Raw genomic sequence first — 24,316 nt, forward strand, 5'->3', positions numbered from 1 at the left:
TTACTTAGAATAAACAAATCCCTACATATCTGATTCCTGGTTACCTATTTTCCTGTATCCGTTTTTGACTGAGGATCACAATAGCTGTTTCTTCCATATGAATGCTTCCCTTGATAGAAACATGACTTACTCCTTTGGTTTTTAATGTTTTAAATGAATCATCATCTTACCAAAACCATATATAACAGCTTGGCTTGAGACCATCCAACCTCAATATTTCCTCTATTCCTCCTTTCCCCTCCCCAGTAAAGTCAAGAAACTTCCTTGTTTTTCAATTTCACAACATATATCACCATCTAAATTTTTTTTTGTTTATGATTTATTTGTTTCTTGTTTGTTGCTCAACATTAAGATGCAAGTTCTACAGAAGCAGTATCTTTTCCTGTTTCATTTCTTGCTGTACTCCTTAGGCAGTAAATTTTAAAATATCTGTTCAATAAATGGAAAGAAGGAAATAGAAAGGCTAGAAGGATGACTGGAAGGAGAAGATTCTGTAGATGGTGATTGTTGCCTGTAAATTGTCTTTTTACATGGGAGTTTTCTGGAAATAATTAAAATTTACTCTCAGATAGATAAACTTAATTTTGTCTTATTCTAGGAAAATTTCATTTATAGTTATTTCTGTAGACTATTCTTACATATGCTGACTCTGTTAAACTTATTTGTTTCAAGTGTTAATTTGAAAGAATATGAAGAAAATAGATTTTTAAGTAAAAATAGTCCTCAAAATAATGACTTAAGAATCATAAAGAGAGTACATTTAGAAAGAGAGTAGCTGTACTTGCCCTTTTGCTTGGTCTTATTAAAGTAAAGTATGGAAAGGATGGAGGGAAAATATATTAACTCAGGAAAACTAACCAGGAAAAAGGAAATACAGCTTTTTTCCACTTCCTCTTGAAAACTAGTCTTTCCTCAAATGGTTCCATAACTTTCCCAAGTTTTCATATTGACCCACCACAGAGATCTCTTCTCTGTTTCCATTTCTGAAGAAAGTTAAAGGGTCCATACATTTTTCCTATTGCATCTTGGTCCCATAACCACGGATGACTTTGGGCTTCTCCTTGGGTAATGCTATAGCATCTCTCTGGAAAGCTTGAGGCCAGTTTTGCCCCCATCACACTTAGCATCTACCATGGTTCTGTATCATGATTATCCAAGTGCCAAACCTAAAATGCCAAATGTCATTTAACAATGCTTTTGAAAACTTGCAGATGCAGAAATTACTTAGACTGCAGAAAAATATCTTAATGCAGAATATGATATGATCTCATAGTCTAAATCCAACAATAGTATTGGCTAGACATCTCTTCATTTGGTTATTCTATGTGTACCTATTATTCTAAGAGTTTTATTTCCTATAGAGGGAGAGCTATGTTTCCTCATTCCCTTGAGGGACCTGAGAAGTTAGGAGAAAACAATTTTCCTAAAATAAATTCTGTTCTAGAAAAATTATTTTTTTCTCTCTTAAAAAAATAAAAAAAAAACATGATGATGATGGAAAGAAATTGGCTCCCTACTGTATCAACACTTTAAGATATGATCTAGGTTATTTTCTTTACTATTGCTTGACCCAAAACTTCTATTACAGTTTATTCTCATTTTTTTTGTAAACAAGAAAGTAAAAAGAAAAAATATCACTGGTTATTAAAAATTTTTTATTTACATTTTTGACAACTTTTAAATGAAAACTTTTCCTCCTTCAATCCATCAGTGTTTCAAAACATGTTTTCTGCTTGATCTCAGCCGTTGCGTCTCAACATATAAATTTATAATCCCCATGCTTTTCTAATAGTATCATAATCAAGTGTTATCAGAACTTCAAGAACAGAGGCTATGCCAAATACATGAGTTCCTTAATGATAAGAGTTGTTTATCCAGTGGTAGAATTCTTTAAATGAAATAATTTGTAAGATAGCAAGTATTTATTTTATAGATCCTTATGAGAATATTTCCTTAAATGAAGATGTCCTTTTAAGATTGGGAAGGGTTTCTTAATTGAAACACAACTTTTATTGTGTGTTTGTGTGTGGGGAAAGTTGTTCATATTTAGCAGCTATTAAAGATTATACAGGAATTAGTTAATAGCAAATGATTGATTTTATATTTAATTTACTTATATTCTTATGAAACATGATACTACCATATAAAATGGCATTTAAAGCATTACTGTGAAGATACAGCAACAATATGTGTCTCATGTATCAGAATTGCTTATTTTCAGATTGTGTTATACAATTTTAAGACTTGTAAATATTGAAAAAAGCATGAAATAATCATCTCATTGAAGCAAAGTAAATCTAATCATTACTGATGGTTATTTCTTTGCTAAGATTAAAATATGATAAAAGAGTATGAAAGCCTAATATCTAGTGTTTGTTTTAGGTGAAAGAATCAGGTAGTGAGAAGGATACTTCTAAATATTCAGTTGGCATGGGAGCAGCTCGGTTTCAGCTAACATACATGGGCCCTTTCTTATTTCGAGAAGAAAGAAGTGATCCAGACCCCAGGGTGCATCATTTTATACCAGACACATGGCAGGTATTTATTGAAAAGATCCACAGCCTGGAAAAGTGAAGAAACTTGATAGAAGCCATTAGTTCTGATTTCATGTATGCAACAAATTTTTGGAAATGTTAATCATTATAGAATGTAGCATAATATGAAAATACATCATGTCTTGAGCTAAAAGATAAAGGAATGTAGATAAAAGTCAGTTTTAATGGAAAAAAGAGTTCATTCTACTAAATGGGAGAGGCTGGATTAAAAACTAGTTTCTCTAACTCCACTTAGACTGCTCTTAATTGCTATGTGATGTGATTATCAGATACATCTGCTTAACTTCATACCTGAGATATAGTGTCTGATGTTTAGTGATACATGATTAGTAATAGCTCACTTTTAAAAACTAGTGATTTCAGTTTAATTCAAATGTTAATCAGAGGGGTCATTTGTAATATACCATAAATATATGGACCCTTTAATATACATGTATATATATAGGCAAAAATTGTTCTTTTCCACCATATTTATTTGCTGATCTTTAAGTATCAAAAAAGTAAGTAGATGCAATTACTTAATTAACAAAAAAAGGAAATAGATGCAAAAGCAGATTTTTGGTAATTCTGAATTCAGCCTAAGAATCCCTTATTTAAACTAAGAAACTTCCAGATTTGGGCTGTATGATATCCTTGCAATGCAATGATGGCAACATACTAGGATATTTTTGACTAAGTTTTAGTGAGAAGTTTGTAGGAGATGATGCATTGTGAGTTATTTCCATATAACAAAAAATGGTTATTTTCTCAAGTTACTGTAAATGAATACTAGTGTGTCTCAGAAGAAACTATAAATACTATTTAGCCTTAGATATAATTGATGTTAATTTTTTTTTTTTTAAAGATTTATTTATTTATTTATTTATACAAGCACTGGGTACAGTCAGAAGCGTGGGAGGGTGAGAGAATTCACCAGAGCCAGAGCGGGGAGCAGAGCAGGCAGAAGGACCGAAGTACACTGCTGAGGGGAGCAGCGGGTAGCAGGAAGAGGTCTGCGCGCCATGTGGGACCCTCCTCTGGTGGCCAGGGAGCAGCCGGGTATCGAACCGGCGCTGCAGAGGCTGCGGGCAGTTTTGCAACCCAGCGCTCAACCACTGCGCCACCGGGGAGGCCCTAATTGATGTTAAATTTGACATGAAATATATATTTTAAAAATGAAATGCTATTTCCTTTTTTCTTTAGAGGGAGCTCCTTGATGTTGTAGATAACAATGAATCTGCTGTGATTGTTGCTCCAACTTCATCAGGGAAAACCTATGCTTCTTACTACTGCATGGAGAAAATCCTGAGAGAGAGTGATGACGGGGTAGTTGTATATGTTGCTCCAACAAAGGTACTCTGTCCATGTGGCACTCTGTGGCTTACAGTGTTTTCCTCCAGTGTAGCTTGTGCTCCTAATGGTAGGGAGGTACCATGGTGTGCAGGCTCCAGGGCTGAGGCCCAGGTTTCAGTGCTAATGTGCTGTGTGACCACCTCAGCCACCTTAGGTTCTCCTTAGTTTCTCACCTAAAATTCTCTACCTACACAACAGAGATAATAGGCTTACTTCATATGATTGTTCTTAGTATTAAATGAGACAGTACACAAAAAAATCTAATATATTGTCTGGGTGTTGGTATTGATCAGTAAGTGGTACTGTTCACTATTTTTAAAATTCAATTTATGTTTCTAAACCTTCATAGGCCCGGTACTTATTATTATGTGGCCAGGCCTAACACTTTGGAAAATTTTGCCGAAGGAAGCCATTTGATATTTGTTCTAGGGTTACGTGACTTAAGAGAGTATAGACAAGTTCTCAAATGAGTGGGAGAGAGGTAGCGGTCCTCAGTTTTACAACCTCTGTAAATGGATATTCAGGAATAACCAAAGACTGTTGCAAGTGCTATTGCAATGTGAGTTAAGTAAGTCAACATGCTCTTTGCTAAATCAGAATTCCCTCTTCACCTAGAAAGTATTCAGGGTATTCCCTATGAGAACACTGAATTGCAGGCCTGAGAGAAGAGATTCTGAATGTTAACATAGTGAGGGATCTATCCTGTGATCCAGTTTTTTCACTAAATATATTGAGTAGCTAACTAGACAAATGCACAAGAATGCCATCTAATTTCTCCTGTACATGCACCTATCACATTGATGTGGCATAGAATTGTTGGTTTTTGTTTTCTAGTCATCACATCAATAAACACTGCATGATAAATATATTATAAAGCAAAACTAAAATGGAGTAGTAGGAAGCATTTGGAGCAAAATAATTCTTTTATCCAGAATTCTACAAAATTGGTACTGTGGTGTCTTGCATGTTGATTATTCCAGACATTGGTTTGCTTTCAATAGTTTACAGTGTTGTCAGTAACATCTCAATAGCAGATTGTGTCTTTTATGACTTAAGGCTCTTGTCAATCAAGTGGTGGGAACTGTCTGCAATTTATTTACAAAAGCACTGCCTAAAGGAGCTGTGGTGTGTGGAGTTTTCACAAGGGATTACCGTCATGATACCTTAAATTGCCAGGTACGTCACAGACATGCACACATACTGAATAATAGCATACACCATGGCATTCAGTAGGCACTGTCATGTATATTTAAGTAGATTATTTATATAATTTATCTTATTTAATAATTTGCTCACTATCTAGATGGTACCTTCTGTAAAGTGCTTTTCTTTTCTTAAATTTCAACATGAGGAAGCAACTTCCTTCAATGGTGATGATTTCAAGTTGTGATGGTTTTATATTTCCATTGTGTCACATAAAATATTTGATAACTGTTTAAAAATTAAAACTGCAACTTTAAAAAAATATCAAGACAATGTTCCCCCCAACTTTTTTCAACAGATATTGGTGACTGTTCCTCAGTGTTTAGAAATACTCTTGTTATCTCCTCATCAACAAAAGTGGGTGAAAAGGATGAGATATGTCATATTTGATGAGGTATGCTGACTTATATATCAACATCTGTAGATACTACATTATTCTAGTTTCCATCCATCATCATATGGTTGACCCCTTTTACCTGGAATAAAATAAATCTTACATTACTTTTACTTGACAACATATTTTTATGTATATAAAATACACAGCTTAGGTATTTTAATAAAGATGATGACTACAACTAGCAAGGAAATAAAAAAGCAATATACAAATATGCAAAGAAAACAGACTAAAACAAACAAACAAAATAGGTAGGCTGTAAATTTAGGAAGATAATGTAATTTAATCATTAACTTTCTGTTCTTTTCTAATATATGAATAGTATACATTAATCTTAAAATACTTCTTTAGCCACACTTGAAACATTTCATTCTTTAATGATACAGCTTAAAAATATCTTTTAATTTCCATTATCATTTGTTTTTTGGCCCATTTGTTATCTATAAGCGGTATATCATGTACTTTATAACAATTATACCTTATTTCTAAGTATGCTTTCTTTTTTACTATCTTTTTTGGTACTTCAGTCATAGCTACATTTAGGTCAATGACATATCCTTATGTCTTTCAGCCTTTAAAATTCAAATTAATAAATATTTTATATCAGCAACACATGTGAATATGAAATAAATAAGGATTTTATATTGCATTAAGATAGTATAAAATAAATTATTGGTACTAAATCTTTGAAAGATGATGGGACATTTATAAATAAATTTTAAACTTTACTAAGCTATATTTAAAAAGAAAATTTGTTATTTATTTTAATGAAGTAATGTTTTCTAGTGTTATATAGGCTTCTTTCTGGTATACAGAATTGTATATAGACATCTATATATACTACATTATTCTAGTTTCCATCCATCATTATATGGTTGACCTCTTTTACCTGAAATAAAATAGAGATACATAGAGGAATAGTTTAAGTTTTTGAATCAAGGGATATTATGATTATGATTGCCCTAAACCTGTAGACCATTTGGGGATACATATTAGGCCCTCAAATTTTCCTATATATTCAGTACAATTATAATAAAAGAAACTTCAGATTTTTTTCCCTGAACTTTCATGATGTGTGTGTTTGTGAGTGTTTTCTTGCCTGATTCTGAAATTTACATGAAAGTTCAAAGGACATAAGTAATTCAGATGCATTTGAAACAGAAGCTCAAAGTAGGCAAAATAGATACATTTGAAAATAAGATGATCAAGGTGGACAGGTGGTAATCTTTTTTAATATTCAGCCTGTTGTACTACATGGTAAAGCAAGTCATCTCTAAATGTTTTATGGTTGATGCCTCAAATCTACTTTAATTCTTGTCAGTCATGTTGGACCCTGACCAACTTTGTCAGTGGGTAAATAAACTTTACTGAATGTGGGAGAGAAGGGAATAGTTAGTTCTGGTTACACAATCTATAACCTTTTGGGAAAAAATTTAACTGGTTTTATATTGAGTCTATATAACCATCTTGCCAGGTTCACTGTCTTGGAGGAGAAATTGGAGCAGAAGTTTGGGAACATCTTCTAGTTATGATTCGGTGTCCCTTTCTGGCACTTTCTGCTACTATCAGTAATCCTAAACATCTTACTGAGTAAGTCTGAGTTTTATATCTACTATTGTCTCCACTAATGGATGGGAAATTTTATCCACTCATGAATTATTTAAGGCAATATCTAAAACTACAAAGCATTTCTTCTCATGCTTTTTGACTAGGCATAATTTACAGTTACCTGGCCCCTCAATAATTTTATGTGAGAATGACTTACATTTCCTGTTTTAGTATTTAGATTCTCAAAGAATTTTATTATTTATTTATTTTTTTTTTTAAAGGATTTATTTATTTATTTATACAATCACTGGGTACAGTCAAAAGTGCGGGAGGGTGAGAGGATTCGCCAGAGCCAGAGTTAGGAACAGAACAGGCAGACTGACGAAATACACTGCTGAGGGGAGCAGCGGGCGGCAGGAGAGGTCTGCGCGCCATTTGGGACTGTCGCCTGGCAGCCGGGGATTGAACCAGCACTGCAGAGGCTGCGGGCAGCTTCGCAACCCAGTGCTCAACCCGGGAGGCCCTCTCAAAGAATTTTAAAAGGCAGTTTAGAACTCTTCTCCCAATATACTACACACATACCTTTCCTATGCAAAATACTAATAAATGTTTTCAAAATGGGTTAACACACATAGCAAAAGTGGATATGACTGCCATGTTTGATCGTGCATTTCATGAGGAACGTCAAAGTATCAGTTCTTGATGATTATATAGCAGTAAGAACTGATTAAACTATGTGAATATAAATATAGTTTTAATGTTCAAAGTTTAGAGAAAATTTTTATTTTTTTAAGTCCATGATTTTTCTAAGAAAATAAATGATATACTATTTTTTCTGAGACAATTTAATACTTTTCTCCTTTTTTATAACTAGGTGGTTGGTGTTAGTTAAAAGCTACTGGCAACATGTTGAGAGCACAATGGAAAACTCTGGTCCATCACAAAATGTCTCAAAAAGTTCAAAGAAACAAGCAAAGAAAAGAACAGACAAAGCATCGTACAGAGTTAGACTAGGTATGACTATTTTAACATGAGAAAGGGAGCTCAGAATTCTTGAGTTCCGTGCATGCTTGTAACATGTTAAAGTATTTGATATATTAATAAAAATTGTTCCTTACACTAAATCTAAAATCAATTTTATTTTTACTTAAATGAAAATAAAGCAAGAAACTTGGCCTTAGGAGAGTAAACTAAAGTCCACACAGATAGTAAATAGTGTATCTATTAAACTTGAAGATCCAGATTTTCCAAAAATTTTGTTTTGAAATAATATCAATTTATTACATTAAAAAAGTGATAGATTATAGTTGAAGACTATGAGCAAGAGAAAAAGTAAAGCACAGTGCATAACATAGTATAAGTACATTTATCAAGGTTTTTTTCCCAGTGCACAGCACTATTTCCTGGGTTTGATTGACAGTGGATTCCTTCATAACTCTCCCTATGTCAGCTCACAATTGTAAAGTCAGATTCCATCCTTTTTTTGAAAATAATCAGATCTTATTGATCATTTCAATTCTGTATTTATAGTATGGTACAAAGAGCGATACAATGATGTTGAAAAGTATGTGTGTTCCCTAAAGGATAATGAATTTATCATTGATCATTATCACCCATGTGCTGCACTTAATGTCAATCATGTGAGTATAAACCATTTTGGAAATTGATTAATTATCTATATGGTTAATAATCTGCATATGAGATACAAAATTAGTAATTTTTTATTTTATGGTTTTTAGATTAAGAAGTATGGAATCCCTTTAGACCTTGAATTTTCCCCTCGGGAAAGCATACTGCTTTATGATGCAATGGTACACATTTGGCCAGAATGGCCAAGAATGCAGGTTTGTGTGTGTGTGTGTGTGTGTATGTGCATTATATAATGTGTGTGCGTTATAATGCACACACATTATATAATGCACGGCCGTTTTTATATATATATATATGTATACACTATGATAGCTCTAATTCTTTGGCTATGAAAGTCCATCAGTAATGAGCAAATTGATGAACCACATTTATTTTGGTATAGCTAATGGCAATATATTTGATTATTAAGATTATAAACTATTGTCACAGTGTTACAGTTTTGGTCATATTAAATTTTCTATAAATCTACTTTCCTGCCCCCCCAGAAAAGATAAGCTCTACTTGCAAAGTTGGTATGAAGATTAACTGAATTATTATTTATAAAGTGCTTAGAATAGTGCATTTCAATGGTAAGAAAAATGTATTTTTTAAAATAAACATTTTAGAAAATTTTTTATCTCTAAAACCAATTGCAATCTTTAAAAAATTGTGTATTGTGGTTTCTAATGGAAGCAAAACACTACACAACACTACACAACCATTACATTACACTACACAACCATTACATAGAGAACAAAATCACCATCTTATATGCAGTTAACTTTGTAATTGAATTTAAATGGGTTTTGACCACTTGAGGGATTTACTTCATAGTGACGTATATGAAAACTTTAGAAAGGATGATGACTTTATTTTTCTTGGTTTGGGGTTCCTCATTTTCAAGGAATTAGAACCTGAAGAATTCAGCTGCTTCAAAAATAAATTAGTCATCAAGAAATCTGATGTCAAGAAATACGAAGAGGAACTTAAAAAGGAAATGATTTGTTGGATTGAGCAGGGCCCAAGCAAGGTAATTAAAGCCATTTAGATTCATTTAAATATAAAACAAATATTGAATGAATTTGACTTCTTCAGTTACAAATAGGAGAATCACCCATAAAACTTTTGAGGATTTGAAGATGGATATCTTCTAAGCATACACTGAGGTTCTACTCTGAATTTTGTTAGCTAGATGTGAAAAAATGCAAAGGGTTATTACTTAAGCTGTAGCTTGGACAACCCACACATGCTGGTACCATGTTATTTTTTGAATTACATTTGATATAATAAAGCTTAAGTTAGGTTATTTCTTTTCATAGAGGGTAAAAGTTCTCCAATTTCTGACACCACTGGGTTATTTTGTTGTTTTTTTTTTCCTTAATATTTCTCCAGGCATAACCATTTATGCATTCACTTATTTGGATAGGTGAATGCTTAGTTTCTCTTGTTGCCAACAAACTAGATAGGAGAAATTTTAATTAATATTATTTCTCAAAATATTGGACAATAGTATCACCAGAAAAAACAAGCCACTTTTTAAAGGCCAAACAAACTTCACCACAATTTTCTTTAACATTCTGCCTCCTCTACTGAAGCTAGAGTCATTGAGGCCTGTTGGGGAGTCATATCATAGGCAAAATGTTGAATCACCAGGTTCTTGTAGAGTGGCCCAACCTCCACCTCACAACAGCTGCAGATGACTCTGAGAGGGGCTTCTTTAGGCTGAGTCAGCAGATGGAGTAGAGGAAATGGAAAAAAATCGTGTTGAGCTTATTTGAATTTTGATAATGTAGTCAATTATTATATAAATCGATAAATTATATAAATCACAGAATGTAAGCAGAAGCAAAAAGAACATGGCACACACAGTTTGGATAACTTAAGCACTTGTGTCTCATTTCTCCTTGAGGTTATACTGAACTATACTTGGCTTAAGACCAGCATCAGTAGATCTTCTGGATCAACAGACGATTTGTTCTCTATCTTAGGGCTAGGCTCCTAAGCACTTGGGAATTTAGCTAAATTCTGCTTTCAAATGATTCTATTTGTTCATATTTTCTGTTTTTTTTTTCCTGGGCATTCTGGTTTGCAACTGTTTTTTTAATTTAACGATTAATACCCTCCTTGATAGTTGCTCTCTCAGTGTTGATTTGGGTGATAAATTTTAATGATTGTATAATCTCTGGTTTGTATTGGTAGAGTTTTGTGGAAGTTATGAATATTGTACCCCATAGAAACCCTGGTAATAATCAACATTTTGTGACAATATCCATCCCCTTCAATAAACACCATGCTATAGAATATAGACTTACAACACTGTTTATCACTTGAAATATATCACTTGAGTTTTCTGAGATTAGTGCATGATTTGGATTAATTCTCAGCTTCCTCCATAAAAACCCAATCTTACAAATTTGATTTTCAACCTCAAATGTTAACTGATTTTATTACCAATTTTTATTGATAATTATAAATATTTTATGATCTACGTTTTATCTATGATTTTACTCAGTTGAATGAGTTACTGAAGTACCTGAAGCCTCAAACTTTTGACTGTGCAGAAAGTGAAAAGCAAAGAAAGTTTCCATTCTTTGTGGAAAAACTTAAAGAAATGGATAAGCTGCCTGCAATATTTTTTGCGTAAGTCTGATTTCTGTAGATAACATTATACTTAATGTTATATTAATTTGAGGTCTTCTGAAACAAATAATTGAAGATGGATATATAGTCTATGATTCATATTAGTAGATTTTTGGGGAATTTTTACTCATATTAAAGTCAAATTATTATACCAGTTTGGGTTAATATGAGAAGGAAAATCTCCATTTTTAAATTATACCTCAAAATCTTATTGCATTATTAAGTACCATAGAATTCCCTGGTCCATTAGTTATTAGAAAAGTTACATATAACTTCAAAGTCAGACAAGAGTAAAAGAATAAACCTGTGTTGGGCCAGGCTGTTCAAAGACAATTTCACCAAGTAACTTGGTCCCAAAGTGTAGTCATACTAGAGAGGGAGGACCTTCTCCAAAACAAACACAGATTATGAGGAAAAACTTACATGATATATATATTTCAACTCTTTTCTATCTCTGTCATATATATTGTGTATATCTTCATATATATCATATGTATATGGGAGAGAGAATAGGTATGGTTTGAGATTATGCATCTTCATATGTATATGTATATATACATCCATCCTCTTATAAGTCTTACATAAATATACAAATACCATAGTCAAACCTGTAATTCGAGGCCAAAGTGTGAACTCCTTCAAATGCTAATAAAAGGAATTTTCATTTTTTTGTGTGGTAATAGGAAAAATTTTGAGCAAAGATAAAAGGTTGAGTCAAGTATGAAGAAGTACAAAATATTCATAGAAATCCCCACAAAATAAAATTCTTAACTCAAACTGCTTTTCATAGGTGAAATAACTAACTGGCATTATAGAAACAAACAAAAACCCCAATAGTTGTTCTTAACAAATATTCAGAAATCTTAATACAGGGTGTTTTAAAATGGAAAAAAGAGCAGTTTTGATCCAGTAAAGAGACTTTACCTAATTAACCATTTTATTTATTCTATTTATAATAAAAAATTGAGCCTGTATAGAAAATTTTTGATTCTTTCTTTTACTCATACAGACTGAATTGGGACTCCAAAGGGTCAAAATGTCTCTACAGAGAATATTACCTAAATAAATGTTCTTGCCATGAATTCTGATTATTAATACAAACAAATCTAGAGTGACATGAACATGCAACTTTCAAAAACTCTCACATTTTTTTAAAAAAATCTAGATTCAACATTCACACAGTAGAAATATCAGCTTCTCGACTGCGTGATAATTTGATAAGTAAACAAAATACCCATAATGATTCAAATTCTGAAAAGGAGAAGAAAATTTTGATCAAGAAACTGTGGAAAGCAAGAAGGGTTCAAAGGAGAAACTTTGCTGCGTGAGTTTTCTTCTTGAATTGTGGAATTAGACATTTAATAAAACGTGACTATTTGGTTAATTTTATAATTCAAAGTTGTTTTCAGAATGTGTTGATGTAACTTTCTCTTGTTGTGATTAATAAGTTGATTATATTACTCTATTGGGGGATCATAAAGGAGAACATATTGAGTATTTTTATAATTATACAGTGTTTTAAAATAATTTTCTTCTATTAGATTCTTTCCTTCCTTTTCCTTAGAAGCACAAATTGTAAATTTGTGTTTTAGAAATTGCAAATTCGTTTAGAGTGTATGAATTTTATACCTATTTTTGAAGGATAGCTACTAAAATATCAAATATCTCCTTAAGCAAGAGGGGTTAACTAATACATTTATCTTTTAATACTCAAGAAATACCATTTTAACATTTTTGTACTTTTATTATCTAAATGTAAAACATAGAATTATGTGAAGAAATGCCTCTACTTCATGAATATCTTTTAATAGGACAATTGTGTTTGGCTTTGAATTATCTGGCATTCTTCTTACCTGGCATTTATAAACATAACCTCAAACAAAAAAAAAATAAAGGAACATGTTATAATCAATATATTCACTGATTTTTTTCTGATTATTCAGTTTTATAAACTCAGGTTCATGTGCTAGAATTCAAAGATTGATTTTATGGTCAGCTGAAATAAAGGAAATGAAAAAAAACCTTAATAAGCTTTGTGAGGCTCCTGCAGACTGTACTTATGCTGATCGTTCAGTTGTGGATTACCAGGTAAGATGAAAAAAATAAACATATTCATTTGAACATGTGTATAGATTATTAGAGATGCTCTAATAAAATACCATAGACTGAGTGGCTTAAACAGCAGGAATGTTTTTTCTTACAGTTTTGTAGTATAGAAGTCCAAGATCAAGGTGTTGGTGGGTCTGGTTATTTCTGAGGGCTGTGAGGGAGGGACCTGTTCACGTCTCTCTTTTTGGCTTGTAGATGGCCATCTTCTCTCTGTATCTTCAACATTGTCTTCTCTCTCTATAGATCTATGTCCAAATGTCTTCTTATAAGAACACCAGTCACAACAGATTAGGGTCCATTTTAATGACTCCATTGTAATGGTCCAGGTAATTTGATGTATTTACCTCTCTAATGAGCTTATCTCTGTGAAGTCATATTTTGAGGAATTGGGGTTAGGACTTTGACATATGAACTTTAGGACAGACACAATTCAACCTGTAAAATGTGTGTGTCTATAGTAATATTCAATGTATAAGATGCATAAACATTTAATGTGAATTCATCTTAATATATGGTACTAAAGTTGGAGGCTGGAGAAGTTAAGATAGCTTTTGTCAGGTGGTACAACTATTAAAGTAGCTTGCATATTCATGCTAAGTTACAACTCTAACATCTGCAGTTTTCTTCGGTTTTCTGCAGTTTACTTTGCTTTGTGAGATTGCCTCCATTATTTGAAGTTAACTATTCCTCTTTATTTATTTATTTATTTATTTATTTATTTATTATTTTTAAACAATATTTGCTTTCCCCCCACCCCCTCAGGTTGAGTCCCCATAGAATTTCCTTCCCCAAGGCACCTGTGCACCCTCGCCACAGTCCCCTGTGCTTCTCCCTCTCTTCCTCTGATCCCTCTCCCTCCTCCTCCCCTGCAGCAATTATGTGTTTTTGCTTTGTTGTGTTTTGTACTGTTATTATTATCTTTTTACACCGATGTCTTATTTGGTTCCCCTATATTCCTGTTATTAGTGAAACCATCCGATATTTTTCTTTTTCCTTCTGCCTTATTTCACTGAGCATAATTCCTGCTAGCTCCATCCACATTGCTGCGAATGGTATGAGTTTATCTTTTTTGATTGCTGAATAATATTCCATTGTGTATATATACCACATTTTCTTGATCCAGTCATCTGTTTTTGGGCATTTGTGTTGTTTCCAGGTTTTACCTATTGTAAACAGTGCTGCAGTAAACATAGGTGTGCAGCTGTTTTTTTGAATCAATGTTTTTGTGTCCTTTGGGTAGATCCCTAGTAGTGGAATTGCCGGGTCATATGGTAGCTTCATTTTTGGCAGGTTGAGGAATCTTCACACAGTGTTCCACAGTGGTTGGACTAGTTTGTACTCCCGCCAGCAATGTAGGAGAGTTCCTTTTTCACCGCATCCTCGCCAACATTTGTTGTTGCTAGTTTTTTTAATATGTGTCATTCTTACTGGTGTAAGGTGGTATCTCAGTGTGGTTTTGATTTGCATTTTCCTGATTATAAGGGATGTTGAACATTTTTTCATATGCCTGTTGGCCATTTGCATTTCCTCTTTGGAGAAATGTCTTTTTTCTGCCCATTTCTTGACTGAATTGTATTTTTTTTGAGCCATGTGAGTTCTTTGTATATCTTTGTGATCAGTCCCTTATCAGTTAACTATTCCTTTTTATGGATAAAAATATAAAAATTGAATGTAAACTCTCTTCTGAACAATAGGCTTACAAAGCAGCTTGCTACAAAAGTCTCAAAGTCTCAAAAAGTCAAAATCAGATGTGTCTGTCTTCTGAAAACTCTTTTTTATTCTATATCCACCATTTACCTAGCTCTTCAACCTGGAAACCATGAAGTCATTTTTGTCTTATACTTCTTTCTTACACCACATCTCATTCAAAAAATAATTCTAGAACATGGATAGGCATCCTGAGCAGTGAGTGTTTATAAAATGCTTTTGTTTTGACTTCATGATTCATGTCCTATTCAGAGATTCTTGGTATTACTTGTTTATGCTTGTTTCCCTCCTTAAGATACAGGAGAGAACAAGAGAGGCAGAGTGAGAAAAAAAGGAGACAAAGCGAAAAGAGTAAGAAAAAAGACAGAGGATCAATAATAATGACTGACAAGAGAGAGACAAAGAAATTGTATAGACATAGACCAGGAACTTTCAAAGAGAAGGAGAGAAAGAAGAGGAGAACAAGAAAGAAGAAAGGGAAGAAGGAAAGAAGGAGAAGTAGAGAGAGGGGAGATAGAAGGTAGAAGGGAGATCAAAGATAAAAAACAGAAAGACAGACAGGAAGACACAGAGGGAGAGCAAGGTGATAATAGAACTTACTTACCAGTAAGTTAAGTTTAAATCAACAGCAAAAATTAGAACAAAATGTGGTGGTAGAAAAATCAGACTAAACTGAGAACTTTGGCAAAATGGGTTGGGTACTAGCCTCAGAGTACTCCAGTCCTTTACTCAATTCCCTGTTTCTTAGAATACTTATCCATCCCCTTCAGTGTATCCTCATTGCTGAGGCTGTTCTGGAGACCCTAGTACTTCAGAACTATGACCAGTGATTAACACTTTGGGAGCAAGTAGAGGCGTTCATACTCAATGGCGTGGAGGGCAGAAAATGGGGCATATGATCTTGATGAGGAAATGGATGAAAAAGGGATCACCCTGTATGGGGTAGATCACATTTACCTGTATCAAATACCAAACATGACTGCCAGGTTCTATGGGATTGTTCTAAAACACCTGGTCTAAAATAGAACTACTTATTTTTAGAAGTGTGACTCTGAAATAATTTCTAAGCAATCAAATGATATCTTTGGTAAGTTAAAGGGTAACTTCTTTAATATGATATTGAAAACTCTTTGGCTATTTCAGACTTTAATGAAGATCCTACGCAGACTGAATGGAACGAGACAAGGCTATAAGCTGTACGGTCTGTTAAGGAGGGGCATTGGATTTCATCATGGCTCAATGGAATACAGAGAAAGACAAGTTGTAGAGTTGCTTTTTAGATTGAGACATGTCAAGGTTGGTCACATTTGAGGATAACTGTCCTAAAAGCACAACCCTTTATTTCTTTGGACTGAGTAGGGAAGACACTCTATCTGCCTTCCCTTATAATCACTCCACTTAGAGGGTTGCTCTGCTATCGTTTTAGCATATCTTACTCTGTTCTTTTAAGCACATTTTTGCATAGGTAATCTAAAACATATACAGTACATTACATATAATTTGGGAACTTGTCTAATTTGCTTAATAGTCTGTCATTAGCATAGTATTAAATATTGTGAAATAAATGGTTTGGAAATATATCATAATACATACACATGTAGTTTATTTAAACATTCTTCTATTGTTGATTTTTTAAATTTAAAAATATGTATCAGCATTTCTGCTTGTTCACTTGGGATCAAGTGCCAGATATCACATTCTATTCTATGTTTTCAATAGTTCAACTTTTAAAATTTTCACATGTGAGTGATAGCACACAAATTTCATCTTTTGGTCTGATTTATCTCATTTAGCATAATGCTTTTTAGATCCATCCATGTCACAAATTCAGTGTTCTTTTCTTTCTCATAGCTGGGTAATGCTTCATTTTTATATATACCTCAACTTCCATATCCATTTAGGTTAATGTTTGATGTAAACTTGTTTCTGCTCTTCTAATGATTTTTATCACTTTGTTTTCTGTCCTTAGAAATTTTTATGTAAAAAGAAAAATTTAATGTAAATTTTACTTCCAAAAAAATTTAATGTAAAAAGAATGCATTTTAACTTATTGTTTTTACTTACACACAAAAAATCCAATGCTTAGCAAATGACTTTGATTTCACATCATCTTCTAATTTAAAAATGCTAACTGTAATATTAGGGGAAAACATCAAAGTGTATGTAAATTTCTATGAGATACTTATTCCAAAGAAAGGTTAAGTTTCTATTTTTAGTGACATTGCCTTTGCATGATACTTTTATTTAAGAAAAGTGATTTGGGGCGGTCTAATCTACTTAGCATTTAGTGTTTTATGTAGTCTAAGTTGTTTGTCTTCCTTATTTTTTTTTAACCCTTTACCATAGGTGGTAACAGCTACCTCATCTCTTGCTTTGGGAATTAATATGCCGTGTAAATCTGTTGTTTTTACAGAAGATTCTGTTTTTTTGGATGCCTTAAACTTTCGACAGGTATTTATATTACACACACTTTGTTATATTTATATATGTGGGATCTGGATCATCCATCCCATATCAAAATATGGTAAACCATGTTTATTCTGAATCATTTGGTCACAGTAAATATGGGTTCTAAATACATGAGATCTCTCTTTTTTATTTATGCATACAAGAACTGGGGTACAGGCCAGAGGTGGGGGAGGGGTGAGAGGATTCACCAGAGACAGAGTGGTGATTGACTGAAGTACACTGCTGAGGGGAGCAGTGGGTGAGCCAGGAAAGGTCTGCTGTGCCATTGTGAGTAGCTCCCTGGCTGGGGATCAAACTCATGCTGCAGTGGCTGTGGTTATATCTTAACCCCTTGCGCCACCAGGGAGGCCCCATATGAGATCTTTGAGTATGATTATATTTAAGTACATGTATTGATTAAATAAATTAATTTTCTTGAGGCTAGCCCTGCTTTGGTAAATATACTGAGTTTGAAGGGAAAGTAATGTGAAGAAGTAGCAACAACTTTTTAATACCCAAAAGGAGCCAACAATTATAAATTATAGAGTATCTACAATGTTCTTAGTTCATTCAGGTTAATTTCTGGAAACATAGTAGTAAATAAGACAGAAATTGCTCCTGCTTGAAAGTCATCATCTTTATATGTAAGCATTACTGAAAAAGCAAACACATTTTGATAGTGTATAATTAAAATAAAATATAATTTTAAAGTTTGTTAATTTTTTTAAGTTCCCCTTATCTTTGAGATTTTGTTTCATTTTTAATTTTTTTGTTGTTGAGGCAACATTGATTGATGTCATTGTTTGTATTTTGGAAATAAAGGATCCCCACCTTCAGGTGTTGTTTCTATAGTGCACCCACTACCAAAGCACCCATATTCCACCACTTTGTGAAATTTAATATATAAGAAACAAAGAACTCTTTTGGAGTCTTTGAAAGTTTAATGTTCTACATGACAAAATAAGTTAGACATTATTTATAAGGATAAGATTTGAAATTATTTAAAAGTTATGTGATCATCTCTTTAGATGTCTGGCCGCGCAGGAAGACGTGGAGAAGATCTTATAGGCAGTGTCTTCTTCTATGGTATTCCATTACCTAAGATAGAAAGACTCTTAAAATCTAATGTGCCCAAACTGAAGGGTCAATTTCCTTTAAGATTGTCTTTGATTCTCAGACTTATGCTACTTGTTGCTAAAGCAGATGACAGAGAGGATGCCAAAGCAAAGGTAAACTTTCATGGTATTTGAATTAATAAATAAAATCATTTGAGCTCAATTTTATAATGTTACATAAATTGAAGGGAATAAAATAATGTGCTCCAAATGAATTCATTGTAATGTTTAATTCTATTTTATGGTATCCTTATTCAAAACAAAAATATAATTTTAACTTTCATGCTTTGAAACATAGAAAAGTAAGCCCATGATTTCCATGTTATTATTATTCCTGGATTCTACATAATTTAGAAAGAAACTTTTTTTCTGTATATATGTCTTCACAGAAACATTTAAAAATCAATTTCAAAGAAATAATTAATGGTTGAGGAATGCACAAGAGACTAAAATGTTTGTAATTCTTGGTTCTATAATTTTATACCTTATGTTTGCTTTTCATCTCATGCATACAGTTGTGTTTATTACTGTCACCCTCCAAATTTTTCTTAACATTTTCTATTACACACATATAATTAAAAAATAAAAGATAGCTAGTATAATGTAGTTAAAATAGATAACAAAAGAAAATGCAATGCCTAATTTAAAATGCAAACGTATCATTCACTATATATATATATCTCATATGTAGTACATAAATACATATATTTTGCTATGATCTATAATAGAAATGTTTGATTGTCTTTTTATATATTACATTTGGAAGACACACTGCTCAATTTCTTAATGTCTGACTTGATATTTTGACCTATGTGTATATAGGCATTATCAGTTCTTCAGCATTCATTGATATCCTTCAAGCAACCAAGGATCAATAGAGTGATAAAATTTTATTTTGTATATTCTTTGCACTTCTTAGTCACAGAGGTAAGATTTAACCCTATTTTCACAAAATGAAGGTGTTATTACAATTATTTAATTGTAGTATACAGAAATCTCCTTTATTAATGACTTATTTGTTTGATATTTCTGTGATACAAAGACTGAGGTTAACATGTCACAACTCATTTATAGGGTTACCTGAATCAAGAATGTATTCCCATTGGATATTCTGGACTTGTGTCTCATTTGCACTACCATGAGCCTGCAAATTTTGTTTTTGTAAGCTTGCTTTTAAAAGGTTTATTTCACAAGTTATGTGTTCCAACCTACATACATGGTAAGCAAATATTCCTTTCCCAAACTTCTGCTTGTTAGATTGTTTGGCCAACCATTACGCACATATGAGTATGCATGTGCATACACACACACACACACACACACAGGCCACACATGATTTACATATACCCACACACATTCCCTAGAACTTCATTCACTTTGCTTTTTCTCTTATTGTATTTTAAACATTTTTCTTATAATTTTGTATAAATAAATATATTTATAGAAATAGTACTCATAAATTCATTGTGTATTTGTAGAGAACTATGAAGTATATCAAATTGATTTTTTTTAACTTGAAATCTATACGTGTTCTGCATTCTTCCAAAAGTATGAGGCAGTTATGACCCATTTCAAGTTCTCACATGAGATGTGTCATTTTCTTTTTGGTCTGCTGACTATGATTATTAAAGTATTACAAGAAAATATCAGAAGCAAAGGCAAGTCAGCCAGAGCAGGAGTGAGCTCTTTTGGACTGTAATACATGCTAAAGAGAAAGAACTGTGCACAAGGAATTTGGAAAGTACCATAATGCTTTCACTCTCTAGTAGATTTTAAACAGGGGTGAAGAAACGGAGTGGGATGGAGAAACAAAGGGGAATCTTTGAAACTAATGATGGGATCCCAAAGGCAATTCCAAAACTGAAGGGCAAATGGCTGTTCATTTTTCCCCAGATTCCTACAGCTAAGAGTGGACACCATAAATAAATAAGTTAAATTAAAAAAAAAAGGAACCATATAAAAATAGAGTAGATACTAGGACACCAATCATCAGTGCCAGCAGAGGGTACATTGTATGCATTATTATAAAGCAATATTGTAATTTATTAAAATTTCAAACAACTGGAAAGTAACATTTTCTTTTTTAATATTAATTAAAAAAAATTTTTTACATCATTGCTCATTTTTAAATAATATTTGCTTCCCCCCCCCACCCCCTCAGGTGTAGTCCCCATAGAGTTTCCTTCCCCAATGCACCCGTGCACCATCACCTCAGTCCCCTGTGCTCCTCCCTCCGTCCCTCTGATCCTCTCCCTCCTCCTCCCCTGCAGGATGTCTCCGATTTATCATTGTCTGTTTTTTGCTTTGTTGTGTTTTGTACTGTTATTATTTTGTTACAGTGAAGTCTTGTTTGGTTCCCTTATATTCCTGCTATAAGTGAAACCATCCAATATTTTTCTTTTTCCTTCTGGCTTATTACACTGAGCATAATTCCTTCTAGTTCCATCCATGTTGCTGCCCATGATATGAGCTTATCTTTTTTGATTGCTGAATAATGTTCCACGGTGTGTGTATATACCACATCTCCTTGATTCAGTAATCTATTTTTGGGCATTTGGGTTGTTTCCTTTTCCAGGTTTTACCTATTGTAAATAGTGTTGCAGTAAACATAGGTGTAAAGGTGTTCTTTTGAATCAATGTTTTTGTGTCCTTTGGGTAGATCCCTAGTAGTGGAGTTGCCAGGTCGTATGGTAGCTCAATTTTTAGTAGGCTGAGGAACCTCCAGACAGCTTTCCATAGTGATTGGACCAGTTTGCACTCCCACAGCAGTGCAGGAGAATTTCTTTTTCACCACATCCTTGCCAACATTTGCTGTTGCTTGTTTTTTTGATATGTGCCATTCTCACTGGTGTAAGGTGGTATCTCAGTGTGGTTTTAATTTGCATTTCCCTGATGATAAGGGATGTTGAACATTTTTTCCTATGCCTGTTGGCCATTTGCATTTCCTCTTTGGAGAAATGTCTTTTGAGTTCTTCTGCCCATTTCTTGACTAGATTGTTTATTTTGTTTTTGTTGAGTGGTGTGAGTTCTTTGTATATCTTTGTGATCAGTCCCCTATCAGTTGAATGGAGTGCAAAGATTTCCTCCCAATCAGTGGGGTGTCGCTCTGTTTTGGTTAATGTCTCTTTTGCTGTACAGAAGCTTTTCAGTTTGATGTAATCCCAGGTGTTTATCTTTTCCTGACTATCTTTGCTTTGGGTGATGAGTATTTAAAGATGTTATTGTGATGTATGTCTTGTAGTGTTTTACCTATATTTTCTTCTATGTATTTTATGGTTTCAGGTCTTATGTCTAGTTTTTTTTTTATCCATTTTGAGTTGATTTTTGTGCACGGTGAAAGGTAGTGGTCTAGTTTCATTTTTTTGCATGTGGTGGTCCAGTTTTCCCAGCAACATTTATTGAACAAACTGTCTGTGTTCCATTGCATAGTCTTTGCTCCTTTGTCAAAGATCAGTTGTCCATATAAGTGTGGTTTTATTTCTGGGCTCTCTATTCGGTTCCATTGGTCTGTGTGTCTGTTTTTTGTTCTACTACCTAACTGTTTTTATTTATTATTGTAGTACAGCTTGAAGTTTGGAAGTGGGATATCTCCTTTCTCTTTTGTTTTCATCAGTAGGGCTTTGGCTATTCGTGTTTTTTTTTTTGTGGTTCCATATGAATTTCATCAGTATTTGTTCTATTTCTTTGAAGAATGTCATTGAGATTTTTATTGGAATAGCGTTGAATCTGTATATTACTTTTGGTAGGATGGCCATTTTAATAATGTTAATTCTTGCAATCCATGAGCAGGGGATGTCTTGGAAAGTAACATTTTCAAATGTGTTAAGTTTAGCTGTTAAGAACTGGCTCAGTATATTTCTGAAATGATGAATTGTATGCTCTAAGGTTTTGAAATATTAAATTCATTATTTTATTATTATTTTTTACCTTTCCACTGAACTTTTATTTTATTTTATTTTTTGGTGGGTATCTGATTTTTGTTTATTCCAAAGTCTCTCAGCACTCACTAAAGAAGAGATGGTAAGTTCAGCTGATATCTCTATTGTTTTTCTTTTTATTATTTTATATATGTTTTCCATTTTTGTACAATGTATGCATTTTCATCTTGGTTAGTCCATGTGACATGCCTGCCGCCCATTCACCTGTGAACTATCACTATGGTCCCTTATGCTCTTCCCACCCGTTTTGATCCTACTCTCTTCTCCCCTCCCTGTAGAATGTCTCTGGTTTATAGTTGCCTGTTGATTTTGATTTATTGTTTTTCTTAAGAATGTGAAACAAGCATAACTAACTTTCTTTTGTGAATGTTTTATAATTTTCGGTGTACAAATTAAATTCATTATTTTAAACAGGCTGCAAGTCATTTTCCGAAGATGTGATGGAAACCTTAGTGGTAGTATTAGCCAATCTTTTTGGAAGAATGTATTTACCACCCTGTGTAAAAAATTTTGAAAAGAACTTTTCTCATTCAGTGGTAAGGAAAAACTATTTTAATTATTGCTATTTACAGGTGAAACAACTTACTACTGAAAAAATCAAAAAGAACATAAAAATTATTATAACTAATGAGAGTATAGTAAGTTTTCAAATGCAAAATACATCTCATAAAATATATAGCTTTCATACATGTTGAAGTTACAAAGAAAATAAAATGTGAAATAATCTCATGAATAAAGATAATAAAAATTAACAAGATACTATTATTTCACTTGCTTAATTTGGCAAAAATTGAACTTAACAGTTTTGTTGATAGGGCTGTAATATACAGATATATACTTTAAAATAATCTTTAATGTAATATTTCAACCTTTTGAAATTTAAGTGAAAAATACAAATAAAAATGGTGTAAAATATCTAAAAAATTTACATTAAAAATAAATTTGCTGTCATAGTTCTACAGGTCCAAAGTTCCAAATTTTTCTCCCTCTGAAGACTGTGAGGGACAATCTGTTCCACAACTCTTCCCTATCTACCGGTGGCTTACTGGCAACCTCCTGATTTCCTAATAAGGTTACATTCTGAGGTGCTGGGGTTTATACATGAGGGATGCAATTCAACCCATAATAGCAAAATTATTTATGATTGAAGATTGGATGCTATTTATGAGATGCATTTTAGCATATCTCTATGTGATAATATTATGCAGCCACTAAAATTTATCTTTTAAAATAATATTCTATGATGGGAACAAATGCTCCAGCTATAATGCTGATTTTAAACATTAGATAATATAGTTGAGCACAACACATTTTCTTTACAACCTATTTCCCTTGATGGTAACTTTAGATTTTGTATTTGTACTTTGCTGTAGATAATAGAATTTATTCTTAGAAATATGTTTTCATCCAGACTTTAAAAATTTGTCTCTATGTCTCACAGATTTTGTAATTGGCTGCTTTTTGAATAATTTCATTCATTTCTTTCATTGTTCCTAGGTAATTCTAAATGCTCTTCCCAAGAACTTTGCTGAAGTGGTAGAGGAATACAACAACAGAATTCAGAATAATTTTGTTTCCTTTCTCTTAACAATTTCTAAGTTGGCTGACATGAGAAAAGAATGCCAACTACCACTCTCAGAAATTGGTAAGATTGTGACTGTGCATGAACAAAATGTGAAGCTAATTAAAGCAAATAAA

The 24,316-nt window shown here is 33.0% G+C and overlaps 1 protein-coding gene across 1 annotated transcript in view; it reads left to right on the plus strand.

Annotated features, from left to right (window-relative positions):
• The window catches only part of LOC311169902 (putative ATP-dependent RNA helicase DDX60), a gene marked incomplete at both ends in the record, with an annotated part of 69,898 nt that overhangs the window by 37,747 nt on the left and 7,835 nt on the right, over positions 1 to 24,316 (plus strand). The window contains 19 exons of the mRNA XM_084232147.1: positions 2,383 to 2,538; positions 3,738 to 3,887; positions 4,944 to 5,063; positions 5,389 to 5,484; positions 6,959 to 7,074; positions 7,907 to 8,046; positions 8,563 to 8,672; positions 8,772 to 8,876; positions 9,566 to 9,691; positions 11,174 to 11,301; positions 12,467 to 12,625; positions 13,245 to 13,389; positions 16,261 to 16,413; positions 17,464 to 17,568; positions 18,594 to 18,794; positions 19,503 to 19,607; positions 19,755 to 19,899; positions 23,033 to 23,154; positions 24,116 to 24,263. Of these exons, the coding sequence (XP_084088273.1) occupies positions 2,383 to 2,538; positions 3,738 to 3,887; positions 4,944 to 5,063; positions 5,389 to 5,484; positions 6,959 to 7,074; positions 7,907 to 8,046; positions 8,563 to 8,672; positions 8,772 to 8,876; positions 9,566 to 9,691; positions 11,174 to 11,301; positions 12,467 to 12,625; positions 13,245 to 13,389; positions 16,261 to 16,413; positions 17,464 to 17,568; positions 18,594 to 18,794; positions 19,503 to 19,607; positions 19,755 to 19,899; positions 23,033 to 23,154; positions 24,116 to 24,263 (2,530 nt within the window). The remainder of the gene's footprint in view (positions 1 to 2,382; positions 2,539 to 3,737; positions 3,888 to 4,943; positions 5,064 to 5,388; positions 5,485 to 6,958; positions 7,075 to 7,906; positions 8,047 to 8,562; positions 8,673 to 8,771; positions 8,877 to 9,565; positions 9,692 to 11,173; positions 11,302 to 12,466; positions 12,626 to 13,244; positions 13,390 to 16,260; positions 16,414 to 17,463; positions 17,569 to 18,593; positions 18,795 to 19,502; positions 19,608 to 19,754; positions 19,900 to 23,032; positions 23,155 to 24,115; positions 24,264 to 24,316) is intronic.

The sequence above is a fragment of the Talpa europaea genome (assembly GCF_964194135.1).
Source record: "Talpa europaea genome assembly, chromosome: 4".
Lineage (NCBI taxonomy): Eukaryota > Metazoa > Chordata > Mammalia > Eulipotyphla > Talpidae > Talpa > Talpa europaea.